The 24,581-nt window shown below is 46.5% G+C and overlaps 1 protein-coding gene across 2 annotated transcripts in view; it reads left to right on the plus strand.

The window, feature by feature from the left end:
* Positions 1-24,581, plus strand: part of RARS1 (arginyl-tRNA synthetase 1) — a 219,223-nt gene that overhangs the window by 70,531 nt on the left and 124,111 nt on the right. For both annotated transcript variants that reach the window (XM_085617844.1, XM_085617845.1), the window contains exons 4-8: positions 1,509-1,617; positions 2,804-2,904; positions 4,853-4,974; positions 7,014-7,134; positions 22,445-22,574. In XM_085617844.1, coding sequence (XP_085473970.1) covers positions 1,509-1,617; positions 2,804-2,904; positions 4,853-4,974; positions 7,014-7,134; positions 22,445-22,574 — 583 coding nt within the window. The remainder of the gene's footprint in view (positions 1-1,508; positions 1,618-2,803; positions 2,905-4,852; positions 4,975-7,013; positions 7,135-22,444; positions 22,575-24,581) is intronic.

Here is a 24,581-nt window from a genome sequence, read left to right on the forward strand (position 1 = left end):
GATTTAAGGATCCTCATCTTCTTCTCCCTGTCGCCCCTTTCTGGGTCAAGGCCCCTATGTCAATGCCCAAAAAAGTTACAGTATCAGCATTTTTCTCATGAAACTTGTACCAATGTCTTGCAGTTGAATAAGTTATAGCAGCGTTTTTGATGTCACCAAAATCCTTTTTATTTTTTAAACTGGGAAGTTTATGCTCCCCACATATTGGAGACCACAAAGACACAGTAAGACATAAATGCAGTAATCACTGTTACACATGATACATTTCTTAATGTTACCTGTTTTCCCAGTTGGTAACTGATAAGTTCTCATGTTCTTACTGCATTTAGATGCCTTGAAGTGTCCACATGCATTTAATGCTGCACTTTGTAGACCGGATTATCTTTGTTACCGATTTGGGTTTTAAAGGAAATTTCTAATCAAAGGTTAAAGATTTAAGGTTTTGATTAATGATAAGCATGGGGAATATGGCCTGCAACATTACTGCAACAAACATGCACTTCTACAAGTATTTATTTTTTACAGTTTAGGTGCAAGTGGTAAAAGCATTGTTAATTCCTGAACTTCATAACTCTGAGCACCCTGTGCAGAGTTCCTTTGCATTTGTACAGTTCATTTCGCAAAAGTGGCAGTTATGGCAGCCAAAAGGTTTGTCCATTTAAAGCTTACCGCCGTTACCAGATAGCCACATGATTCCCCCCCAATAGGGCCCCTCCCAGTAATCTGAAATGACTTGTTACATGTGTGAAATACTCTAGATCTTTGACGTTGAAGGAAGTCCTATGTATATAAATGTCTCTAGCCTCTCAAAAATGCATTGCTTCCAGTGGTTGTTTTTCAGAGTGCCTTCCAAAAAATGGTCTTAAGTTTGGGGATATTTACAAACTTGCCCACGTTTTTCTCATCTCCAATTTAACACTTCACTTTAATCGTGAACAAATGTTGATGTATGTAAAAATCTCCAAACCCGCTCTTATTTTCTTCGTGAAGACAAAGCTTGAGGTGCATCTACACACTTACAGTACCTTTAGACTGTTGGATTGTTCCATCAGTTAACAATCCGCTGCTTTGAGGTCAGACAGAGTTATGGACAACTATGGGTTTTGTAGAGAAAGGGTGTTATGAAGCTGACTGCAAGGGGCATGAAAATGAATAAGGTACCTGACTGACCCATGTGTTTTGTGTTGGTGGTTTTCTGCACCATCCACTAGGTGTAAGTAAATCTGAGACTAACACCATGTTAATGATTGCTTCCTCTGGAGTAAATTAGTAGTTGCTATGAAGCATCTCAGATTTACATGAGCTGTACTTGGCGATATTCACAAACATTTACACTGAAGCATATCTTGAGATGCTGGGACCATCTTTGATAAGTGGAAAGTGGAAAAGAAACTCAAAACGGTTTGCTCAAGCGGAAAATGTATTCTAAAAGTTGTGTAGTGGGTTCTTTTAGGTTAATCCGTTTACAAGATTTTGTACGTTTACAGTGTCTGATATTCATTTTTCAGATGTTGAAAACTAATCAGAAGAAAGTTAATCCAAGAGATATTGCAGACCAAATTGTCCGAAATATTCCCAGTAACGAGTATATCGAGAAAGTGGAAATTGCAGGCCCAGGTATATATGAATTTCTATTCTTTTCTCTCTTCGAATGGTAGAAAAAAAAGGCCATTTTATTTATCAAATCAGTATCATTAGGTCATAAAACAAAAGCACATCACCTTTCAAGTTACCCTCTTGTTTTCCAAAACATCAACCGTCTCATTTGGAAAAGCTCACAGTTTGGCTGTTTCTCTGCCATTACATTCATCGCTGAATCCAGCAGCTTTGGCAATATCATATGTGCGGGCAATGCTCGGTTCACCTAAAACTACACAGAGTCTGCTATTTGGAGCAAGTTGGACCTAGAGTGTTGCATATTAAGGAAACCATGCACTACAATAAATGTTATGTAATTGTGTTTAAGATGGAGATCTGGCACCAGTCTCATCTATGTTTTATTCAGTTGTGAACTGAATTACATCCCATGAGTCCACACCATCTACAGTAAAGTTCCACACCCTTGCCACAACTGTGGCTGGGCCTTCCTTCTAATACTAATAACAGGGTTATCATTGTACTTGCATTACATCATCACTCCTCACTTATACATAGGGCTCGCAGATGAGGCTAGTGCCAGCTACAAAGGTCCACACATCATGCATGCTCTGCACTACTTCAGGCTACCTTTTTGTGTCCCCATCACCATTATCCAAATGCATTTGTTTAGGAAACCTATCAGATAAATATCTATCTTGAAGATAGTTTGCATAGATATTATGTACATTTATCTCAAGATTCTCACATTTTCATATTTCCATTATGTTTCAGTTTGCATAATGGCCCAGTTGAGCTTTCTTCAAAAGAATCCAGACACAAGCGTAGTGACTGCGCAATTCTGCTTATCCTGAAAATAGAGTGAACCCGTTTGCAGTGCCCTGTGCACTGACTTAGTTCTACTCTATTCTCATAATTCACTGACGTGGTCATACTACCAGAACATGATGGTAGTATGAAAGATATCTTGTACGATCTAGGCTTGTTAAACCAGAAAACTAATTATGACTTAAAATTCAACACACCTAAAAAAAAGTGCGAGCCAAAAATACTTAGTATATCAATTAATATGACAATTAAAAATTGAAATGTGATTCTATACAGTAAAACCGCACAGCTTACTTTCTCAGTCAGTTGGGCAATTTGATCCAAGTTACTTAACATGGCATTTTTCAAGTGCAACAGCATTTCTTTCCTTTCCTTGAAGGGTTCATTAATGTACATTTAAAGAAAGAGTTCGTATCCAAGCAGCTGAAGAGTTTATTGTTGAATGGAGTTCAGCCGCCCACAGTTGGAGACAAGAAAAAGGTAACCGAATTTCACATGGACAAATTTTTCCATGTAGGAAGTTGAATCGTCTTGGGTGGATTCTGTTGGCTATTTGCGCTTTGTCATTAATGAATGTGCTTGCACAGTTTGCTATCAAATCCATTTTAAGATGTAATTTGAATAAGGTACTTTGGTGTACTTTGAGGGATGTATCCTTATCTGAGCTGCCAGTGTTATGCATGTAAAATGTAACTTTGCTTCTGCACCTTATTCTTCAAACAGAACCCGAGGACTGAATGCACTTTTACACTTCCCTATTTATTTTCTGTACTTCAAATTCGATCTCCTCAGCAGAGGGCTTAAATGTAAAGTAGTCATGAATCGTGCTGCTACCCAACACCAATTAAGTGACTATCCCTCAATTTTCAGCTACGCGTCGAGAGGACTTCTGGTGTGAGGAGACGGTTGTGCAAGGAAGGGATTCTTGCCCGTGTGCAGGATTGACTCGCCAACCCCCCCCCCCCCCCCCCCCCCATGCCAAGAGAGGGCTGCTGTGGACTGAGCTGTGAAACAAATGCTATGCAGGGAGTGCTAGGGCTGTATAACCTCGTTTCTGGTTACCCGGATGCCAGAGGTGACCATTGTAAAAGTAATTGTGCTGACAAAACGACAAGACTTGTGTTTACCTTAGCAGCAACTCCTTATTCCAGGAGGGGTCGCCGTAGTATAGGAGGCTGCACTGGAGAAGTCTATGCCTTTGCCAGTGGGTACTGCCGCAATCCCGTAGACAGCATGGGCCACTGGCAGCAAGTTTTGCCAAGTGTGAGCAGCTGCCCGGGAAAACAGAGTTTGCGACCTGTGGGTCAAAGTTGAGCACCGAGATCTGCCCAGTGGACCTCGAAGGACACGAAGAGGACTTTTCTCCTTCACTTTCGGGAGTACAAAGATCCACCCCCTCGCTAGTGTAGGGAAGAACTGAACTTACTGCACAAACTGAAGCCTGGGCTACCCCCGATCACTGTTGATGAGACAGCAGGAGGAAGCCCTTTGAGGAGAAAGCTTGCGCCTGCCGTGTGCTGCCGCGAGCAGGACTGAAGCATTGCAAGTGCCTGTGGTCTGGGCACCCGCTGGAACACTTCCATGCCAGTGAAGCGGGTAAGACTTGATACAGACCAGTCGGGACTCACTGTTAAAGGTGCCAAGACACGTTTGACTATTTCCTAAGAGTCAGAGTGGACTCTTGAGTAAGGCCTACCAGCGAGCATTCACTTGATGCGATCACCAGTGAATGGGGAATTTCCTGGACCACATTTCAAGGAAGAGGGTTAGACAGGAATTTGCCAGACCACCACTAGAGCCCTGACCTCAAAGGAATTGTTTTAATGCTCCCAAATGTCGTAATACTTCTTTGAATGCTTACAGTTAGAAATAAAATACTTCTTTTTAGTGTAAAAAGAAGCAGTTGGCTGGACATTGATTTATTGACGCTACTGAGTGCACTTTGAGTTATGAGTCATGTTTACTAATCTGTATCTACAAGTTCCCCTCCAAGAGAACTTTTGACTACTCGTCCACAGCTACCTCTGAGAGTCAAATGCAGAAGGGGTACTTGGCCCAGTTGCTCGAGATCCATAGTAGGTCGGGCCCAGGGACATCGGGAGTAAAACGTCTCAACCATGACATTAAAGCCCAGTAGTCTGTTCGTGCCCTGTGGCCCCCTGAAGGGTTTTAGATACCATGCTACACATTTCTTGTATGTGAGGGAACCTTGCACTGTGGCTGGCCCGGCATTACTTGTGCTGTTTGTATTGCTGAGGGATGAGAAAACCGTTTTATTGTGCAAAAGTGAGAAGCTGGCTTTGTCAATGATAATTCTTTCCATTTACCTTTTGGGATAATTTTACTTTTCATGTAGTGTGCATGTAAATTGTATATGAGCATTTGAGCACCACTGATGTTCTGGTTGCGTTTCCCTATTTTATTCCAGGTTATTGTTGACTTCTCTTCCCCAAATATCGCCAAAGAAATGCATGTAGGCCACTTGCGGTCCACTATCATTGGAGACAGCATATGCCGCTTGTTCGAGTTTGTGGGCCATGATGTTCTACGGTAGGAATCCTTTGTAATAGAAGACTCAGTCCCCCAGGATGGATACATTTCAGATGTCATTAAATTATGCCCTACTGTCTTTGCAATTTAAATCTAAAATTTGAAGTAGGATTGGTATTACAGAGTTACTGGATTACCAAATTAATAACGTGTTTTATAAAAAAAACTTTATGCTGCTCTTCTGCAGTTCCTAAGTGGTGTACCTTACCTATGTGACTTTTAAAATCATTTTTCAATTACATTTTTACTCCTTTATGTACTTGGTTATTATGTGGCTCAAACAAGACATAGCTGGGTGTCGGGGCACTTTCTAGAGCAGTGCTGCATTTGTTCAGTGCTAGTGATTAATAAAAATAGATGGTAACTAACAGTATTCATCTACACAGTTTATGTAGCATTATTAATAGATAATAACCGCAATAAGAGGAAGCATATTGTACATAGGGTATGACTTTTGAAATGTAAGTGTGCTCGATAAAATATGATTGTAAAGGTAGTAAGTTCATAGTCTTTGTGAACACTAGAAGGGCAGTAGTAGTGCAAGGGGTTATGTAAAAAGGGGCAGTAGCTACTATTTCTCTTGAATCACTAGTAGGAGAATGATGTAACCATTCTGATATGCAGCAGAAGTCCTAGTATCAGTCTTTGAAAATCCTTTGAGAAGATCCTGGCAAGTGTTGTTTTTGTATTTTTTTACAGTTCGGGTAAAGGACATTATTGCTCCTCATATTTCTTCTCCTCTGGAGATGTTCAATTTCTCTTCTGAGTTCACCGGGGTGTTTTGTGTGAGGGCTTGACTCATGATGCCGTCTTGACCACAGGGAGAGTACAGGTCCCTTGGAATTGTGGTATAGTCACTTTCCCTCTCTAGTAAGTCTTAAGTCTATAGACATTAACTATCTGCAGATTATACTTCTGTCTGCACTCATTGAGGTAAAGGTGAAGGTAGTGGTCAATTAATTGTCTGATTTTCAGCAACACATCCGGCTACATGGGTTTCGGCCAGAAAAAAAAGGCCTTTTATACCTTTTCATTTTATGACTGCATATCCTTTTGAGTCTGTGAATCACAAGCCTTGTGACTGCAAATTCAATGAGAACTTGATTTCCCTATTGTTTTCTATAACATATGTTTGGTTTAATAGTCAGACTATGGTTTGTACCCTGGACCTATACATATTCTAGTCTTGTATGTCAGATTTGCCTCTTTCATGCCTGGTGATAGCAGTTTTCCTACACTTTATGTGGCTGTTCAGTCTGCCCACTTTTTTTCCTTCATTCTTTGTCATAGCCATCATTTGACCTGCCCTCTCTCCCTTGTCAAACTTGTGTGTTACACTTCACTTTTTCTGCTCCTGGTAGGCCTTCTTTCCTTTATAATTCCTCTAGGTGAGCATTATGTCAGCTTATTGAGCCGCTGTACTTTAGTGCAGTCCCAGCAACAAAGTTCTCCATCCACTGTGATAATCATATCCAGTTATTCCAGAGTGAGGATGTTTAGTCTGGCTTCTGAGTGAATAGGTGACATTATTCGCCTTTCCTCATTCAGTCTTTTCTGTGCATATGTAAAAGTCATTTCTTGGATGTTAAAGGTTCCCCTTTGGTCAAAGAGTTCTGCCCATTTTCACCCATTACCCACTTTATCCATTGTAAACATCTTCCCGTTTCCCCCTTCATCTCAAACAATTATTCTTGTTCCTTCTAGTTTTGTGCAATCTCCTTGTTTGGTATTATAAAGTAACTTGTTCCGTCTAGTCTAAGTGAATTAGTAAGAACATACTGTCTTGTGACCAGGCTCAGTGCAAAGTTTTTCCCAAGTGTTTTACACTTCATATGAGGATTTTATTATGTTATTTCTGGACCATTGTGTGTCTCCTTTCATGGAATTTTTCGGGACAGCGCAGAAGCCCTCATTGTTTCAAACTTACTTGATTAAATAATAGTAATGTTTCATGTATTAATTTTGATTGAGGGAATCTTGTTTAACATGAATTCAATGTGTGGCCTCTTAAACACTTTTATATTTTGCTTTCTTTGTAGATTGAACCATGTTGGAGATTGGGGAACACAATTTGGCATGCTAATTGCTCACCTTCAGGATAAATTCCCTAATTATGTGACTGTGTCCCCTCCCATAAGCGATCTCCAGTCTTTTTACAAGGTGTGTGTATTCATATTATTTATGATGCCTTTTATTTGTATTAGCAAAAATAAATTCTGTAGCAGAATGGAAACTGATTTATTCACAGTTTTAGCTGCTTTTTGTAATCATATCGACTTTATTCTTTGCAAAGGCTAGAATCCACATTTATTATCATCTGCCTTTTTATCACATGGGTGGTATGAGATAAGTAACTCAGTTTAAATGATACAGCTGCTACAGCCATAGTCATAGCAGGTAGTACAGCAGATAAATATTTGGAATGAGGAAATCAAGGTATGTAAAGAATTGGGAAATGAAGTCAGATGATGGTACTGATTTTCATAATCTATGCAGTTACAACTGGTACCTTTATCTATCACATATCTAAGTAGAATTGATGTCACTGTGCTTTCTGAGAAGGGAAGCTAAACCAAGAATGGATTGTGTTTGGTAGTTTATATGATGTCAGTTATATGATGCCAGTTATATGATGCCAGATGTGTTTACCATCTGTTGAACGGAGGATGCAACCTTGCCTTTTATCTGAGGGATTACAGCCCTTATGAATGTGGTGAGATATTAATATCTTCTGGTTGCTACCCAGAATGACTAGTTTGTGCATGGAGGGAAACAAGTATTAGATGGCAGTTGTGATCGGACAGAAGCTTTTAGTACCTCCCAGGCCCTTTTAATGTAGTTTTATCTGATAAAGAATTCTAGCCACGGATTCCTTACCTTAAAAATATTCCCCAGGCATCAGACTGGATCCGTACATTTTCGTGCAGTGCCCCTGTGTGTCCATAGGTGGCGTAGTTCTTCTCCACATCGACAATGTCCGCACCAGAAGTAACATGCAAGATGCCTGTATAGGTGCCACCGCAAGCTGGCTGACGTCAGTTTTATAGGCAATGCACCTCATATTTGGGCATGGTTTAGGAGGGGCCCCTAGTAGTTCTTAGCTACTTTGGCACCAGTCTGGACCCTTTTATCTGCTGCTGAACCGGTAGCGGCCCTTACTGTGTCCTTCCTCGATTCCGTCGCCAACATCTTCCTCGACGCCCGCTCCAGTGCCGTTGCCCCTGGCACCACAAACACCCTGCTGCGCAGCCCCATCGTCATACCTGACTCCGACATGGAGCTGGATGGGCGTCGTCCAATGCCAATTCCAACGCCGACCGGTACCATGCCTTCCTAACTGGATCCAGTGCATTTTTCCTTAGACAGGCCTAGAGAGGCTGATGATTGGGAGGGGTCAGACGACCTTTATGGTTATCACCATCCATCATCTACTGACACATAGAACAACTGGTATGAGGAACTGGAGGATGCCAGTGGTTAGAACATCTCACCAGACACTTCTCTGGTCTTACCCCCTATTGTGACAATGGAGGAGGTGCCTCATTCACAGTGGTGCTGCGAAGGGCAGCTGAAGTCTTGGACTTTCAGTTGCCCACAGTGGCAGTCAAGGCGATTGTCTTGATAAAGGTGCTTCAGCCAGGAGTTGCTCCTTCTGAACTTTTACATCCATTCATTGAAGGCCTTACAGATGTCCTTCATGGGACCTGGTCCAAGCCCTGCACAGGAACTCCTGTGCACAGGACAATTGCCCACCACCATCGCCCGCTCCTGGGGTCACCAGTTTCCTCACTGAGTACCCCACCTCAGCTTGGTGGTCCAAGCCTCCACTTCCATGATCAATCCTGCTGTGTTCACTACCACTCCACCGCATAGGGAATCCGAAAGGCTGGATACCTTCAGTAAGAGGGTGTTCTCTTCCACCAGCCCAGCAGTGCAGTCGATGAACACTGCATGCTTTTGGGTCGATACCAACACAGTGTGTGGGATTTGGTTGCAGAAGTTCTGCCTGTGGTCTCGGAGGAAGTCTAAGCCATACTCTCTTAAGCTGCTGATGAGCGAGATGCAGCAAAGTTCACCATCAGATGTGGACTTGACATGACTGACTCGCTGAGCAGAGCGATTTCATTGTCAGTAGCACTGAGACGACACGTCCGGCTGAGAACCGCTGGGTTCTCGGGGGTGGGGGGATTCCAAGCTTCACTCATTGACATGCCCTTTGATGGTCTCACCTCTTTGGTGAGAAGGCGGACTCAGCGCTGGAGCGCTTCAAGGACAGCAGTGCTACGGTGAAGCCCTTGGGTCCCCTCGCCAACCCTAGTCTGCCTTTCTCCTCTTCCGTAGCTATGATGGGGGCTAGCAACCACGTCCTTTCCCGTCCAACCATGAAGGCCAACAGGCACTCCAGCCCTTTCAGACCACATGGGACCACCAGCCAGAGGTCGGGTAACCCTACCACCCATCATCCTCCCCAACCCCCACGGCAACTGCAGCTTCCAAACCTCTTTAGTTTGCCCAAATATCAGCACAGGCACCCAGTGAGGTGCAGGATTTGCCATCACCTGCCTCTCTGCAATTCTATAACATAGGATAAGTGTGGTTTGCAAATCGTCCAGAGGAGCTACTCCATCCTCTCTAGAAACCTCAACACCCATGCCACCAAGTTACGACCTGCTGACGGAGGATTATTTCTCATTGCTTCATCAGGAAATTTTGTCTGTTTTGGCCAAGGGAGCCATTAAGAGGCGTGGTGTCTGGGGCCATGCTACGACTCCAAGACCTGCAAAGGCAGTGCTTGAATGAACTGGAAGGCTCTAGGGGAACGTGAGATGAAACGTTACTTTGCCAAGCGTAGCAGCTCCTGGACCACTCCACATCCCGCTCCAAGTCGAAAGCTTATTCCTGATCCTGCTTTTGGAGTCGATGGAGGGGCTCTTGAGGCCAATCTTAGCTGTGCTCCAAAACCTCTGGCAAGCATAAGAATTTGAAGCAGAGTTTTGCTCCTTTGCGCCATTCCAACTCCCCTGGCAAAGTGTGTGGGTGGCACTAACGTTCCTGCTTCCAAAGTGGGCTGACTTCTGAGACAATTCCACAGCTGGTTCCAGCACAACCCGAGTTTCAAGGGCCTTCAGATGTGCTGCGCCAAATTGAAGGAATTCGCTCAGCCATGCTCCGGCACTTAAGTTCCTTACGGACTCCCTCTGGTGCGCCTTCAGGCCCCTCACAGCTGGGAGGCCTACCACCTAGATTACTGCTGGTGGGTTCAACCTCGGCACCTCCTCTTCGCTCCGGTACCAGCATGTCAGGTCTGTCAGGCCGTTAGTAGCGTTAGTTCAGAAGAGCCACTAACCTGCAAGGACGGCCAGCAGGGACGATGTCGTGAAGATGGCTCCTCTTCCTCCCCTGGAAACAACCCCATCCAGAGGAACTATATGACCGCTGCGTGAGGAAGCACCCCGGGGAAAAAGGGAAGGGGAGAAAATAACAAATACTGCGGTTGCTAACGCTTCTGGAATGCGACTAGAGAAACGAGCAGCTCAGCGTCTAGGTAAGATCCCTCTTGGGAGAGCTGCAGGGGGAAGAAAGAACAAGGACATACAAATAAGGGGACAGTAGGCAGAGTAATATCGTAATGCTTTCGTTTACAACCCCCAAACCACTTCGCTCCTTACTGGTGTAACCGCAGAGGGCTCCTGGAATGTCTCCGAGGGTTAAAGCAGTACCAGGTAGCTGGGGGGGGGGAGCAGGAAACACAACACCCTGCTGATACTTCCAGAAGAGAATGAGAGGCGTGTTAGGCTTCACAGCGCCTTCCTTCTCATGGCGTCAAAGTAAAGTAAAAAGGGGTGTCGGAAATGAAGCCCGCAATAGTTCGTGCCGGTAGTCCAGGACTTGCTGTTACCACACAGCGAACCCCAGGGAACCCAAAACACTCCCACGATTAATGGTTCCGTCTGAGTCGGGAAGTCTTGGATAAAGCACAAAGCGACCAAGGGCGCGGGAGGAGCGGGGGACGCGTCCGCACTCTGCGCTAGCCTAAATACCTGAAACGGGCTCCTATGCCGTGGGTGCTGTGGCGCAGGCGAAGACCGCAAGGTCCGGGTCCTTCGCGGTTCCGGGCTATGCATAACTGATGGCATAGCTTGCAGAGAGGTAAGCGCGCACAAGAATCCGCTGGGAATACCATGCGCTGCACGCTCACCCGAGTACGCTGAATCGGCCAGTTTGTCAAGCTCCGTATGGCGGAAGAGGCGGGGCTTTTATCTTGCACTTGACCTGGCGGCGCTTGTTGAGGCTGGCAGATTGCAGCCTCTTGCCTTTCTGGGCCTTGTATTTTGTAGTGGCCAGCGCTCTGTTTAGCAGCCCGAGAATCGCTGAACAGCGCTACCCTCTGCGCCTTACCCAGTCCAGGCCTAGTCCGAATTCGACTGATGTCCCAACCAAATCCATTCAAGGTTTCTGCTCTTGTCTTACAACCAGGCAGGCAACACTCTTTTTTTGACATAGACTCTGACAGCAATCTGGAACAGGGTGATGAGTTTGCTCAGCCCTATGTCGATGACAATTGGTATGAGGACTTGCAAGATGCCAGTGGGGCTAGACACCTTCCTGTAGTCAGCCCTTCTCTCTCCTCCTAGCCCAGCCATGGCTGAATCTGCGTCCTATGCCATTGTTATGAGTAAGACGGCTGAGGTTCTTGACCTCCAGCTTCCGAATAAGGAGGTGAAAACCAACGTCCTGATACAAGTCCTGCAGCCTGGCCATTCTGCTTCTCAGCCTCTCCTACCTTTTAATGAGGTCCTGACAGATACTCTACTAGGGGCTTGGGCTAAACCTTACACCAGCTCTCCAGTTAATCTTCAGCTTGACAGATGCTACCCGCCATGCTCAAGCGACCTGGCCTTTTTGTATTAGCAGCCTTCTTCTGAGAACCTTGTGGTTCAGGCTCCACCAGCTGGACCAACCCCAACAATTTTCCTGCTACTCCTCCTGACAGGGAGTTGAAGCGCATTGAGATGTTCGGTAAATGCCTCTTCGTCTCTGACAGTTTGGCACTTCAGTCCATTAATGTGTTTTGCTTACTAAGCTGCTACACTCATGCACTCTGGAACTCGGTGGTGCAAGTCATGCCAGGTTTTCTTGAAGATCTTCACCCTGTTCTGTCAAGGGCCATTCAGGATAGTCATGATGTGGCCAGGTTCACAATTAGTTGTGGATTGGACACTATTGACTTCATTGGACGGGCTATAGGCAACGGTATGGCTATTTGTCACCATGCATGGATATGTTCCACTGGGCTCTCAGGCGATGTCTTGGCTTCCCTGACAGAGAAGCCGTTTGATGGGACTCGCCTGTTCAGGGACATGGTTGATTCTACCCTTGAACGGTTTCATCAGAGTATGGCTCTTCTCGCTCTCTTAAGCCTTTCCACCCAGCCTCGCCAGCAACACTTCCAACTTTCCTTTCGTGGCTTCGGCTGAGGCATTCCCTTTCACTAGCCTATCTCACCCCAGCAGAGAACCCAGCTGTTTCGCGGGAGACTGAGTGGTGCCCACCACTCAGAGGCCAAGGTCAGCTTACTGCTCAGTCCACCGCCACTCAGTCCACCGCCTCATCCTGCATCCCCACCTGCCAAATCTCTTTAGTTTGCCCTTACAGGGTCACAGATACCTGGTAGGAGGCAGAATCCACTGATTCTCTCCGTATTGGCAATCAATCACATCGAATAGGTGGATGTCTCGAAATGTTCACAAAGGCTACGCCTTACCCTTTCTTTCATCCCCACTGCACTTTCAACCAAAGACTAATGAAGGACCATCTCTTCACTTTGCAGCAGGAAGTGCAAGCCTTTTTGGTGACTAGGGCTATCGTGAGAATGCCAGCACCAGCAGTAGTTTGTGGTTCTTATTCCCTCTACTTTCTGTTGCCCAAGAAGGATGGTGGCCTTTAGCCTATTCTAGCTCTGCAGGCCCCCTCAATCTCTTACTCCTGCTGGAGAAATTCAAAATGATCACCCCGGCCCATGTCTGGTCTGTCCTCAACATTGGAAACCGGATGGGGACGTTGGACCTGCAGGACACTTATTTCGATATTCCCGTCCTGCTAGCCCATTGGTGCTACCTGTGGGTCTTGGTGGGAGAGGAGCATTTTCTGTTCTCTGTGCTCCCCTTAGGTCTCACCAGTGCCCATCGGATTTTCACAGAAATGATGTCTATCATGGCAGGGCACCTTCTGAGGTCAGTGGTGCCAGTCGCTGTTGAAGGTGGGCTTGACTCAGGCATTCGTCAACCACCGCCAGACTATGGTAAACATCCTGACATATTTGTGGTTCACTGTAAACGTGCCATAGTCACACCAAACTTCTTCCCAGATGCTCCACTTCACCTGAGCTATTCTTGATACGGTTCTTTTTCATGCCTTTCCCCCAAGAAAGAGTCCAAGACATATAGGCTTTCATCCTGGTCTTTCTTCCTCGATTGTGGATTTCAGTGAGGGTCACTCTGAGGCTACTGGGAGTGATGGCCTCCTACATCCTGCTGGTCGAGCATGCCAGATGGCATATGCGGCTCAGCAGTGGGGTCTGAGGTCTCAGTGGGTCCAATATGGAGGGGACCTCTCCAACCACATCCAGATCTCAGAAGAGACTGCAAAAAATCTGCAGTGGTGGTTTCTGGGCCGCAATTGGGTCTCCTTTCCCTACCCAGAACTGACAGTGGTGACCTATGCATTACTTCTGGGATGGGGCGGACATCTGGGAGTGGTGAAGAACATTGGCCTCTGGTCTCCGGCCTAGTCCCTACTCCATATACACCTTTTGGAGCGGAGGGCCATCAGTTTGAGGCTAAAAGCCTTCCTTTCATCCATCCAGGGGAGGCTAGTACAGGTGCTCACAGACAACACCTATTCCTTGTGATACTGCAGCAAACAGGGCAGTGTGGGGTCACAGACTCTGTGCCAGGAGGCCTTGCACCTCTGGAAATGGCTGGACCACCAAGGAATTTTCCTGGTGGTGAATCACCTGTCAGACACTTTAAATGCCAGGGCAGACAAACTCAGCTGTAGATGCCGGAGAGCTCATGAATGACAGTTACATGAGGAGGTGGTGCAAGGTCTGTTCAAATGGGGAGAACCATGCCTCGATCTGCTCACTATCTTCGAATGTCAGCATTTCTCTTGCTCAGAGATTTGTTCTGCCACAAGTGGAACTCTGGACTCCTGTATGCCTTCCCACCGATACCACTTCTGCCCAAATTTCTCTAGAAGATAAGGACAGATCGCGCTCAAGTCATCCTATTGACTCCAGACTCTGCACTAAGAATGTGGTATACAGAACTCCTGGGACTAAGCATCTGCCCTCTGATCAGGCTGCCCTCCAGGAATATCTGCCGACACAGCAGATTGGTGGGGTTCTTCACCCCAGCCTCTGCAATCTCCATCTTCATGTTTGGAGATTGTGCGGTTACAGCTGAAAACCTTCGATCTGCCTCCGGAGGAGGTTGATGTCATCTTTGCAGTCAGGAGTCCATTGATAAACTGTATATGGTTTGCTTTGTTGCTTGCCAGATTGTCCCCCTCTAAACCAAACTGTCTTATGTTTATTTATTATGTCTGCTGTCTCTTGCCCTGGGCACGGTTAAAGGTTATTTTGAGCCCTTCTAGGCCTTCTTACAGTTACCTCTTTATTGAAATGATGCACTTTTTGAAAGAACTTCACCATATGTTTCTCCTGTCTGAGTTTGTGATGCCCCAATAGGACCTCAATCTTGTCCTTGCGTATCTGATGTGTACTCCTTTTGAGCCACTGTACAGTGTCCTTTACAACTCGCCCTCAAAACTGTGTTCCTAGTCGCCATCACTTCTGCACAGCATGTGAGTGAGTCTCAGGCTGTGTATGTTTATCCTCCATATACCACCTTCTGCCCCAAAAATCTGGTTCTGCATACCAGGGAATCTTTTCTCCCGAACGTTGTGATGCCATTCTACGTCGGCCAATCCATGCTGTCGTTCTGTGCTCCAACTAAACCTTCTGAGGAGAAACAGATGCTCCATCGCTTGGACCCTAAGAGAGCGTTCTGCTTCTACACCGATCACACCAAAGACCACCGGGCAGACAATCAAAGGCAAGGGTGTGCATAAACATACCACCTAATGATGGGTTGTGCTCTGCATTAAGATTACCCACTGGCGAACAAGCTGCCCCAGGGAGGACTAGGTGCGTATTCCACCAGGGCCGAATCTGCTACCGCTGTGTTAGCTTACAGCGGCCCTGTCCTAGACATCTGCCAGGCAGCTACATTTGTGTCCCTTCATATGTTCACAGTGCACTATTATCTGGAGCGTCAAGTCCACTGAGAAGAGCACTTTGCAGAACTTTCTGGTTTGACACCATCCCCTTCACACCTCCCTTGGGTACTGCTTTGGTATCTATTCAGAAGGTTAGCAATATACGACTAGATTCCTTTAACAAGAGAACAAGTTACTTACCTCCGGTAACGCTCTTTCTGGTGAAGGCTTTATCTAGCTGCAGATTCCTCACCGACCCTCCCATCTAAACTGTTCTGTGTTTGGGCTGTGTCCTTTAATAAGATTCCTAGTCAAGGAATCTGCATACTGATATTCCGAAATCAACTGATGTCAGAGTGCGGGAATGGTGCCTTTACAGGCCCAACACATCGTTTCCGAAGAGGAGCCGCACTGCACCACTTTCGGGGGTGCAGAGTGTAGATAACTGGCTTTCTGTATAGTGCACCGAAACAAGGTACACTGTAGAGAATCCACACAACCCTTATCGATTTACAGCGACACAACTAACAAACCCAAATGCTCTCTTTTGTGGTAGTGTGGGTGAGCAGTGTAGGCTTATCAGAGGGTTGTGCTAAGCATTTGTTGTACTCACTGAGGCATAAATGAGACAGACACTCCAGAATAAAGCCAAGACAGATTTGAAAAAATAACGTTTTTTAATCTAAATTTCAACATCAAGAACTTCAGTAGCAAATAAGTACTTTTCGAGATACTGATTTTCACAGGTAAGTAAAATGTTCATTTGAATGTGTCTTTATACGGGAGTGCTTTCCTATAGGTAATGAAAGGCCTATACTGCATACAGTTACTTGCAAGAGGTTTACGGGGGGTCCCTTCTGGACTTAAGGTGGTAGGGGGCCAAGGTCCAAAGAACCACCAGCAGTTAGTCTTTACCTGTCCTGGAGTGTTCGGGGTCAGGTTGGTAGCATAGTGCGCCACACCAAAGGAGAGGGGCCTTACAACTCGGGGGTCTCGGTTCCTGATGACTTACCCTGGGAGCAAGGAAGCACAGTTAGGTATCGGAAACCCAGGCTGAGGCACTGGGGTGCAGAGTGGTTAGGTCGGCTGGGCTTGTGCATTACAGGCACTCACGGTTGTCAGTCTTTGCCGGTTGAGGGGACAAAAACAGGACAGGTGAGTCACTCTTGTAGTGGGTCTCTGCGGCGCTGATATCCCTCGGCGGCTGCCCGGTCTTGGAGTTGTTTGAGTACAGACTGGATTCAAACAGCCTTTGGTTGCTGAAAGGGGTCCAGTACCCTGGGTATTAGTGCTGTGCGGCTTGGGTTGGTCCTGGGCTCTTATCACTTGGTGGGGAGGCTGATCTGACATTCTGGAGCACTGAGACCTCTTCCTGGGAGGCTGCTGCATTGGTGAGACCGGGGAGCGGTAGAACGGTGGCCCGAACTTTGCTGTTTGGAGCCTGCAAGCTGCAGGGGAGTAGCTCCTCTGCGCCAAGGGAGATTGCTGGCAATTTGCGAAGTGCTGACAGCCCACTGGGGTTCTTGGCAGGTGCATAGCGGCAGGTTGAGCTGGTTTGTATCAGACCGTGATTCCTTGGGCTTGTTCGTTGACAGATTGTTCCACCTCCAGGCCCTACCAAGTCTGAATGCCGTAATGGCACAGATTATTGGAGTGGCCAGGCGAGGGAAAGGGTGTTGTGGAAGAAACTGCAAGAGAAAATAATAGACTGGTAACATCTTACTGAACACTCCCTCTACACTTCCTATAGCCTATTCAGTAACAAAACAATTACATGAACCCTGTTTCACTGCCTTCTAGATGAGTTTGCAGTTCTATAAATATAATGATACAAGAATGACGAACAGACATACATTGTATTGTATTGTTATTATCCATGCATCACATACACGAAGATTCTGATATGAACATACACCTACCAGGTCTCGCTCTTGTGATGGCTGGAGCTGACCTTGGGGAATTTTCTGTAAAATAGGAAGCATGATGCTGAAGAATAAGTAGCTAGACAACGGATAATGGTATGCACTTGGCGATCTCAGTCACTAATATTACAAAGGTGTCGGGCAGGTTCTTCAAAAGGATTCATGAATATGCGGGTCCTGCCTCGCAGCATATATTCAGTTGCAATGTGTCCATTATGTGGCAATGCCTCCAAAAATTACACTTAATAGCGCCATATTAGTGCACAACACCTTTATCCCTGAGATTAGATTAATCTCTATACTGTAGGATCAAGTGCGGACGTCCAGGCATATTGCTGCTTTTAGTTCCACATGCTGCATACGGGACTTTCCGATCTCTGGTGCCAGGCCGCACCCAAACTAATGCAGGAGCCGGAACATTACCTTGACTGCATCTGCTATCACAACAAAGGAATTGCGAGCGCGCAGCTGAGGGTGGGGCCTGTTTTATACGTGAGCCCCTCCCAATGTGGCCGCCATACTCGTGGAGCTGTGAGACAACGTTTTCAGTATTTGCAGTGCGAGGAAGCGAAACTACCCATCCTGGTTGCAGTATTCCAGAAGTGCCACACCAACTGTTAATTTTTTATTTTTTTTTAAACTACAAGATCATAGCCTGTGGGAGTTTGTCATGAAAAGAAGCATTAAAAAACACAAGGATGCCTAACAACAAAGGCATAGAAACACAATATGAAGGCATAGAAACACAATGTGAAAACGCCATAAAGGAAAAAATATCAGGAGTCAGTTTGTACATGGAGGCACTAAAGAAACAAGACAGGGCAATGCCACCAATACTTGACTAATGCCAGTGGTCCATGTATCATGCCACAGAGTCTACGGTGACATTGTCTTTGAACATGTACGAGAAGACCAGCAGAAGCAGTCCTAGAGCCACTGGCTAAGAGCATGACAGTTTGTCGCGATTGTCAGGACAGGTGCAGGTAGGCAGGGTTGGCGCTAAAAAGTCAGTAGCTGGCCCTCAGTCCTAGCTTTCTTCACTCTTCTTAGTCCCCTTCTACTTATGCCTGTCGAATCTGAGTTCCTGATTTCACGGGCGTCACCTAAATCCTCAATTTAGGTTAATTAACGGGGAGTGTAATGTAGTAGTCAATGGGCTACTTATCTTTGGGGTGCCTACACCCCCTATATGACCACTTCCTGTGGGGAGTGGGCATAACCCTGACACAGTGTATCTCATTTCACCAAAAACCAAGATGGTGGAATTCTATTTTTCGTTTTCACATCAGGTAGCCCACCTTAGGGGTGTAACTAGACTAATAGTGAACACACCTCCTGACTAGCTAATTTTCCCACCTGATCTGGTGCCAAAGGGGCCCTGGGCAGGGGGTGGCACTTTCCCTGTCTGGAGAACCCAGGGTTGCATATCAGAGGCAGCAGAGGCCTTTGAAGCCTCCTGCCTTGATGTGCTGATTGCTAGCCATCCTGCTTAGAGGAGGTGACAATACCTTAGGGCAGTGCATGCATTGTTTTTGACCTCAGAAAGCGTGGGCACCTGCCTGCAGAGGGTCAGAAACCTGTCTGTGGTCTACACCAGTCAGCCAGTACACTAGAGGTTGGTAGGTTTTCAGGAGGTACCTGTAAGGTGCCCTCTGGGTGCATGTCTGATAAATCCACTACTGGCATCAGTATGGGTTTATTAAGACAAGTTGTTTGACACCAAACACCATAGGCCATCATGTAGCTGGGGAACGTGTAACAACCACTGCCTAGTACATATACTCAAGATGGCTTTCCTGTTCGCTTGTACTACGTAGTAATTGGACTAGACAGCACAGGGGCATATCTGCTTAAGCAGATATGCCCTCACATGTAATATAATGCACCCTGCTTTAGGGCTGTAATGCTTGCTGTAGGAGTGACTTGCATATATTTCTTGTAGGGTCTGGGGTCATGGCACACAGGGTGTGTCATGTCATGATTTCACTTTTGTCTGCACCATTTGGCGCAGCCTGCAATGACAGTCTGCATGAGTTTTGTGTTGGGTTCTTTAGGGTGGCACAATACATGCTGCAGCTCTTAAGGACCCTCTTTAGTACCAATGCCCTAGGTACCAGGGGAACTAGGGACTTACAGAGGTGCTAAAGGTCATGCCAGTTGTGGAAAAATTGCACAGTTACCTTGGTGTTGGGCAAGAACACTGACACTGAGGACCTGGTTAGCAGGAACCCAGTACATCTCCGCCAAAGTTGTATCAAATGCCAGGCAAGACATGGCGGTGACCATCTAAAACAAGCATTGGCATAGCCAATAGGTCTCGCCTTTGGGACCTTATAAGTATAAGACTTGCGGGAGGGTAGGTGGATGATGTGTGAGGATAGTAGGGCTGGGGTGTTGGTTCTGGGGCTGACTTGGTGGCGATTTGAAGTTTGCAATTAGTGGGTATTATGTGGGGCTCGGAGGGCATCAGGATTGCGGGGGCTTGGCGCTGGGTTGAACATGCTAAAGGATCAGTCTGGGCACGGTGGGGTTGATTCCAGGGGGTGGGTGTGGGTGGTTGTGAAGTGTGTTGGGGTTTGGTGTGGGTGAGGCGAAGGGCTTGAAGGGGGGTGTTGCTGGTGAGGGAGGACGGTGCCTCGGGATGGGGGATGAATTTTGGGGAGTTGCAAGTTGGTCAACGGGGGCCCTCTGGGCAACCTTAAGCAAATGAGGGGACCTAGGAGGAAGCGAGGTGGCCCTATGTGCAGACCTGCTGACTTTGGAGCGGCTCAACATACGGAGATACTGCGCAGATGATTTTGGTCTTCTCGGAGTGCCACAGACCGGGTGTTTGGCCTGGGGTGACGCACAGAGGATCGGGAGAAGTGCTTCAAAGCGGAGTATGGTTTAGATGGCAATCGGGTTAAGGGGTAGTCGGAGGCGCGCCAGTGTGAGCGGCGAAGGAAGGGGGGCTGCTGTGTAAGCAGCTTCGGACATGGCATGCACTGCCAGTCTGAAGCGGCCCATGGAGTTCGAGGCCCTGCTAAGCCCGCAGTCCCAGTCTGGTAGAACATAGGGTGGTGAATGTGCCTGTCCTAGCCATAGGAAGCATTGCTTGGGCTGTAGTTTCTATCCGGGGCCCAGTGGGGTGTATGAGGCCGGGGCCCAGTGGGGTGTATGAGGCCGGTGCCCAGTGGGGAAGGGGTGAGGATTATGGGTATGTGCCCCCCGGCTCTGTACCTTTATAGTGCACCTGCAGGTTGTTCTGTGAGAGGCTGATGTAGCTGAACTTGTCCTTGGGGCTCCAGGCTCGGGGCAGCGGCGTCTCCTGTTCATCCACGGCCGGGTAGATGCGTTCGAGCCTGTGCTGCAGCTTCTTCTCCTGCTGGTTCAGGGCTGAGTCTCTGTGCGGGTGTGCGGGAAGCGGGGGCTGTCGGGCGGGGGGCTCTGAGCCCAGGGCCGGGGGAGGCGGTGGGGGTGGAGGGGGCTGCAGCGGGGTGGCCGAGCTCAGGGACGAGGGCAGCGAAGGGAAAGAGGACGAGGAGGAGACAGTGCCCGTGACCGGCGGCAGGGGCTGAGGCCCGGACATGCTGCGCAGGGCCTGGGGAGTGGTTTCACGAGAGAACCGAGGCTGCCTGAGGAGAGGAGTGCCCTGGCTGGCTGTTGTGCTGAGAGGAGGCGGACGCTGATCCCGGCTCAGGCGACGCAAGTGTACTGCACTGCGGCCTCTACTGCCTCTGCCGGCCTCGCACAGCGCAGACCTGCCGGCCCCACAGCGGTGCAGGCAGGCTCAGCACAGGCGGTGCAGGTAGCAGCGTCTCCAGCGCAGACTCAAACTACTGCCTCTGGCAGAGTGACTCCAGCGCGCAGGCTGCTCCGCTGCTCCCCCACTTCCCCTACCACAGTTACCACGCAGGCAGCCGTGTCTGTTAGCTTTCACAACATACAATAAGTGATGTCTTCACAGCAGACAGTCACCAAACACAAGCACTGGTGTATGGCACAGCTGCAACCCAGGGAGCAGGCACTATATTTAGCACACACAGCTAACAAACAGGCAGCAACGCCTCACGCACATAGGTAGTAGTGTCTCCAACATACAGTCACCTGGCACAGCAGTATTTCTACATCAGTCAAGTCAGATAATGGCAGTGTTTAACAGCACACACCCGTAGCAAACTGGCACCAACGCCTCAGGCACTGGGGCTGCTGTGTAAGCGCCTGCGGACATGGCGTTCCTGGGTCTCCAGGGGTACATTCCCCGCAGCGGTGTGGTCTGATGTCCCACGGCGAGGAACAGCCTCAGGGAACTCCACCGCCTCTGCCTTTCGTTGGGGAGCGACACCTCAGGCGCTGCCGTCCTTTCTAAATAGGGCAGTCATCTGTAATGTGACTTATTTTGTTCCCACGCAGCGCCTGTGCTGAACCAGCTGTATGGGAGAGCTTGGTGGGAGGGGGTGCAAACATGGATCACAGGCTGCTAATTAAACAAGTGCGGTCGCAAAATTGAAAGCGAACGCGCTGGGTTAATTAGTAACCTGATCCTGGGAGTGAACGTATACGGAAAAGGCGGGACACACCTCCGCATTTGGCCATTTGCGTGCTTTCATTTTTGAAAGCAACACGCAATGGCCAATCAAATGTGTGGGTGTGAATAAACTCACACTGAGACATCTGTACAAAGTTGGGAGTGCTTACAAGAAGCCTCCCCACAGAGCAGCGCATGCGCGCTGCGCTAGGCTCGACCTAAAAAGGGGCACTTTCCTACACAGAGGTTTTACGAAAAGGTTTCTGGATCCAGTCAGAAGCTTGGGGAATATTTAAAAGGTGAGGAATCTGCAGCTAGACAGTCTCTACCAGAAGGAGCATTACCAAAGGTAAGCAACTTGTTTTTTTGGTATTAATCGATGGACCATCCCCTTGCCGAAGCTGCAAAATGTGGGTGAGAGTATAATAATAAACATGTATTAAATTATTCCAAATGTGTTGTCCAAAATAAGTCTACTGACACATATGGCAGAAATCAGATTGTTTGCTACAAGATAAACTGTCTTAGATGACACGTCATATACTCATTAACCTATTGATGAAATTGCCCTGTAATATATCTAAAGGGCAGCACAAAGGAGGTTCTGCCATATCTTGTCATGAAAATGTAAATCTGTCATAGCTCGTAAAATAAGATCTTGTCTATGCACTCATGAAGTGCAAACTTGATAGCTCATGTAAGAGCTCTGCCTTGGAAGGCATGTGAAAGTATTAGTTTTACTTTTTCTTTCCTAACTCAGGAATCTAAAACCAGGTTTGACCAGGAGGAAGACTTTAAGAAGCGGGCATACCAGTGTGTGGTGGATTTGCAAAGCAAACGCCCTGACATCATTAAAGCATGGAACCTGATCTGTGATGTATCTCGAGAAGGTACTTTGTCTTTTCATACTTTGGATGCGGATTTGGTATTGCTTTAAAATAGGTCCATTTCCCAACGATTGGGATGCCTGTTCACATTTAAAATTGATTCTGTGCCATGACTCACATTTGAAACTGGGCACTTGTCATACTTCTTACATGGCAGCAAGAAATGTGTGGAATTACATGTGCAATAACTTAGTAACCTGCATTATTTTATCATGCTGTTTTTTGCAGTGGGAGTTATCTTGTGGTAGTCTTCTTGTGCAACTTTCTTCTGTGCGAGTGCTGTTTCATGATGGTGTATTTTGTCTGATATTTGAGACCATTAGCAACTTCTCATGCATGTGTATGCATAATTGTCATTCTGCTTTTTTCAGTCTGGTTTTCACGCCTTTCATAACTGTCACATCATTTATTGTGAGAATACCTTTACTTATCAGTCTGATTGCATATATTTGTTTTTGAGCTGCAATAGATACCCATATTCAATTGGCCAGCTGATCTGGAAATTTGCAGAACACGTATATGTGCTGTTATTCAGGTTGTAGTTCATGCGTTGGCTAACAGGAGGGGAGAACAGCATGTATACAGACATGGAAGTCCATTCAAAGCGTTAATTTCCCGCATTTTTTCAGTGGTTCCAAAAGTTTCATTTTAGTTATAATACACTTCTGTATATAGGTATCCATATGTTTTTTGTTTAGCCTGTTCATGATGTTACCATGATTCTTTTCAGTATGGATAACCTCACTATTGATTTACATGTACTGATAAATTACCTAGAAGGAGATGGGTCAGTTATCATTATTTGTGTCCATCTTGCAGAAAATCCATCTTGTCATTTTAAACCCAGCAATAACGAGGAAAGAGGTCAGGCAATCTGTTTAAAAATAGCTACTGTTATTTCATTGTAAAAAGGCATAATTAAAATGGTTTACTATTGTGTATAGCCGTCTTTCCCAAAGTAAAGCTGTTACATAACCGCTTAGCTTATTGCAAAAATATGTGGCATTTACAAAATATAATTCTAATGTGATTCTTTTAACAAGTAAACTACCAGACGAAAACAGAACAGTTTTTTCTTGTTTTCATTCTTAGGTCTTTAAAATGTTAAATGGTTCTAGCTCCTTTTTGGGCCTCGTCTACCGGCAGCATTAGCTGTTGCCGAAGACCTAATGATGTCATGTATTAATGCATACAGTGGGCTTTTTATCAGCCACTTGCTCTTGATTGGCTAGCTTTGTTTATTTCCCACCCCTGTAGCGTAGCATTCTTTTGATTGGATGAGTTGTATCCTTTCACTGCTGACATCAGGGAACATTTTTCTAATTTGTCTTTTAGCACTTAATGGTAGTGCATGTCTTTCATTTCTCTTTATTGCCTTGCTTTATTGGCTTATTTAAAGCATTTTTTGGCAGTTGCTTTTGGGAGGGTGTGACAGCTGCATACTACTAATGGACCGCTCCCTTCCTTCTGCTCTCCCACAAATACTTTTTCCAATTTATAATGCTCAAATGACCATTGACGAGCTTGGCACAATGACTAAACTTTAAATTAAAAAATGCCAACATGTCTGCCAGCCAGTGCTTAATTTGTAAAATATGAAGTGCAGGTGCTCAAATCTTTGTCGGAGGCCACACCTACTTTTCTATGGCCACACCCACTTCCTCCATTGGCCCCACCCACTTCCTCCATTGGCTCCACCCACTTCCTCTATTAGCTCCACCCACATCCTCAACCGGCACTGCGAAAAGACAAATGAATTTCAGCAAGGGAGCCTTCCTCATAGTAAGGTTTTGATAGGAGTTTTCCCTGCCCTGTGAAAATGTTGCATACAAAACGTAAGCAGTATAGTAAAAAGACCACATCCCTGGACCCAGAGCCGCAGTACACATTTTGTTTTCCAATCCACACTTTGCAGTACCTCCAGGATTGGTGCACTAGTTGCAAGCCCAGGGAAAACAAAGACAAGAAAACAAAAATAGCGCTTTACTGGCAAACTCTGTAAAAGTGGTG

Source organism: Triturus cristatus, chromosome 7 (genome assembly GCF_964204655.1).
Source record: "Triturus cristatus chromosome 7, aTriCri1.1, whole genome shotgun sequence".
NCBI lineage: Eukaryota > Metazoa > Chordata > Amphibia > Caudata > Salamandridae > Triturus > Triturus cristatus.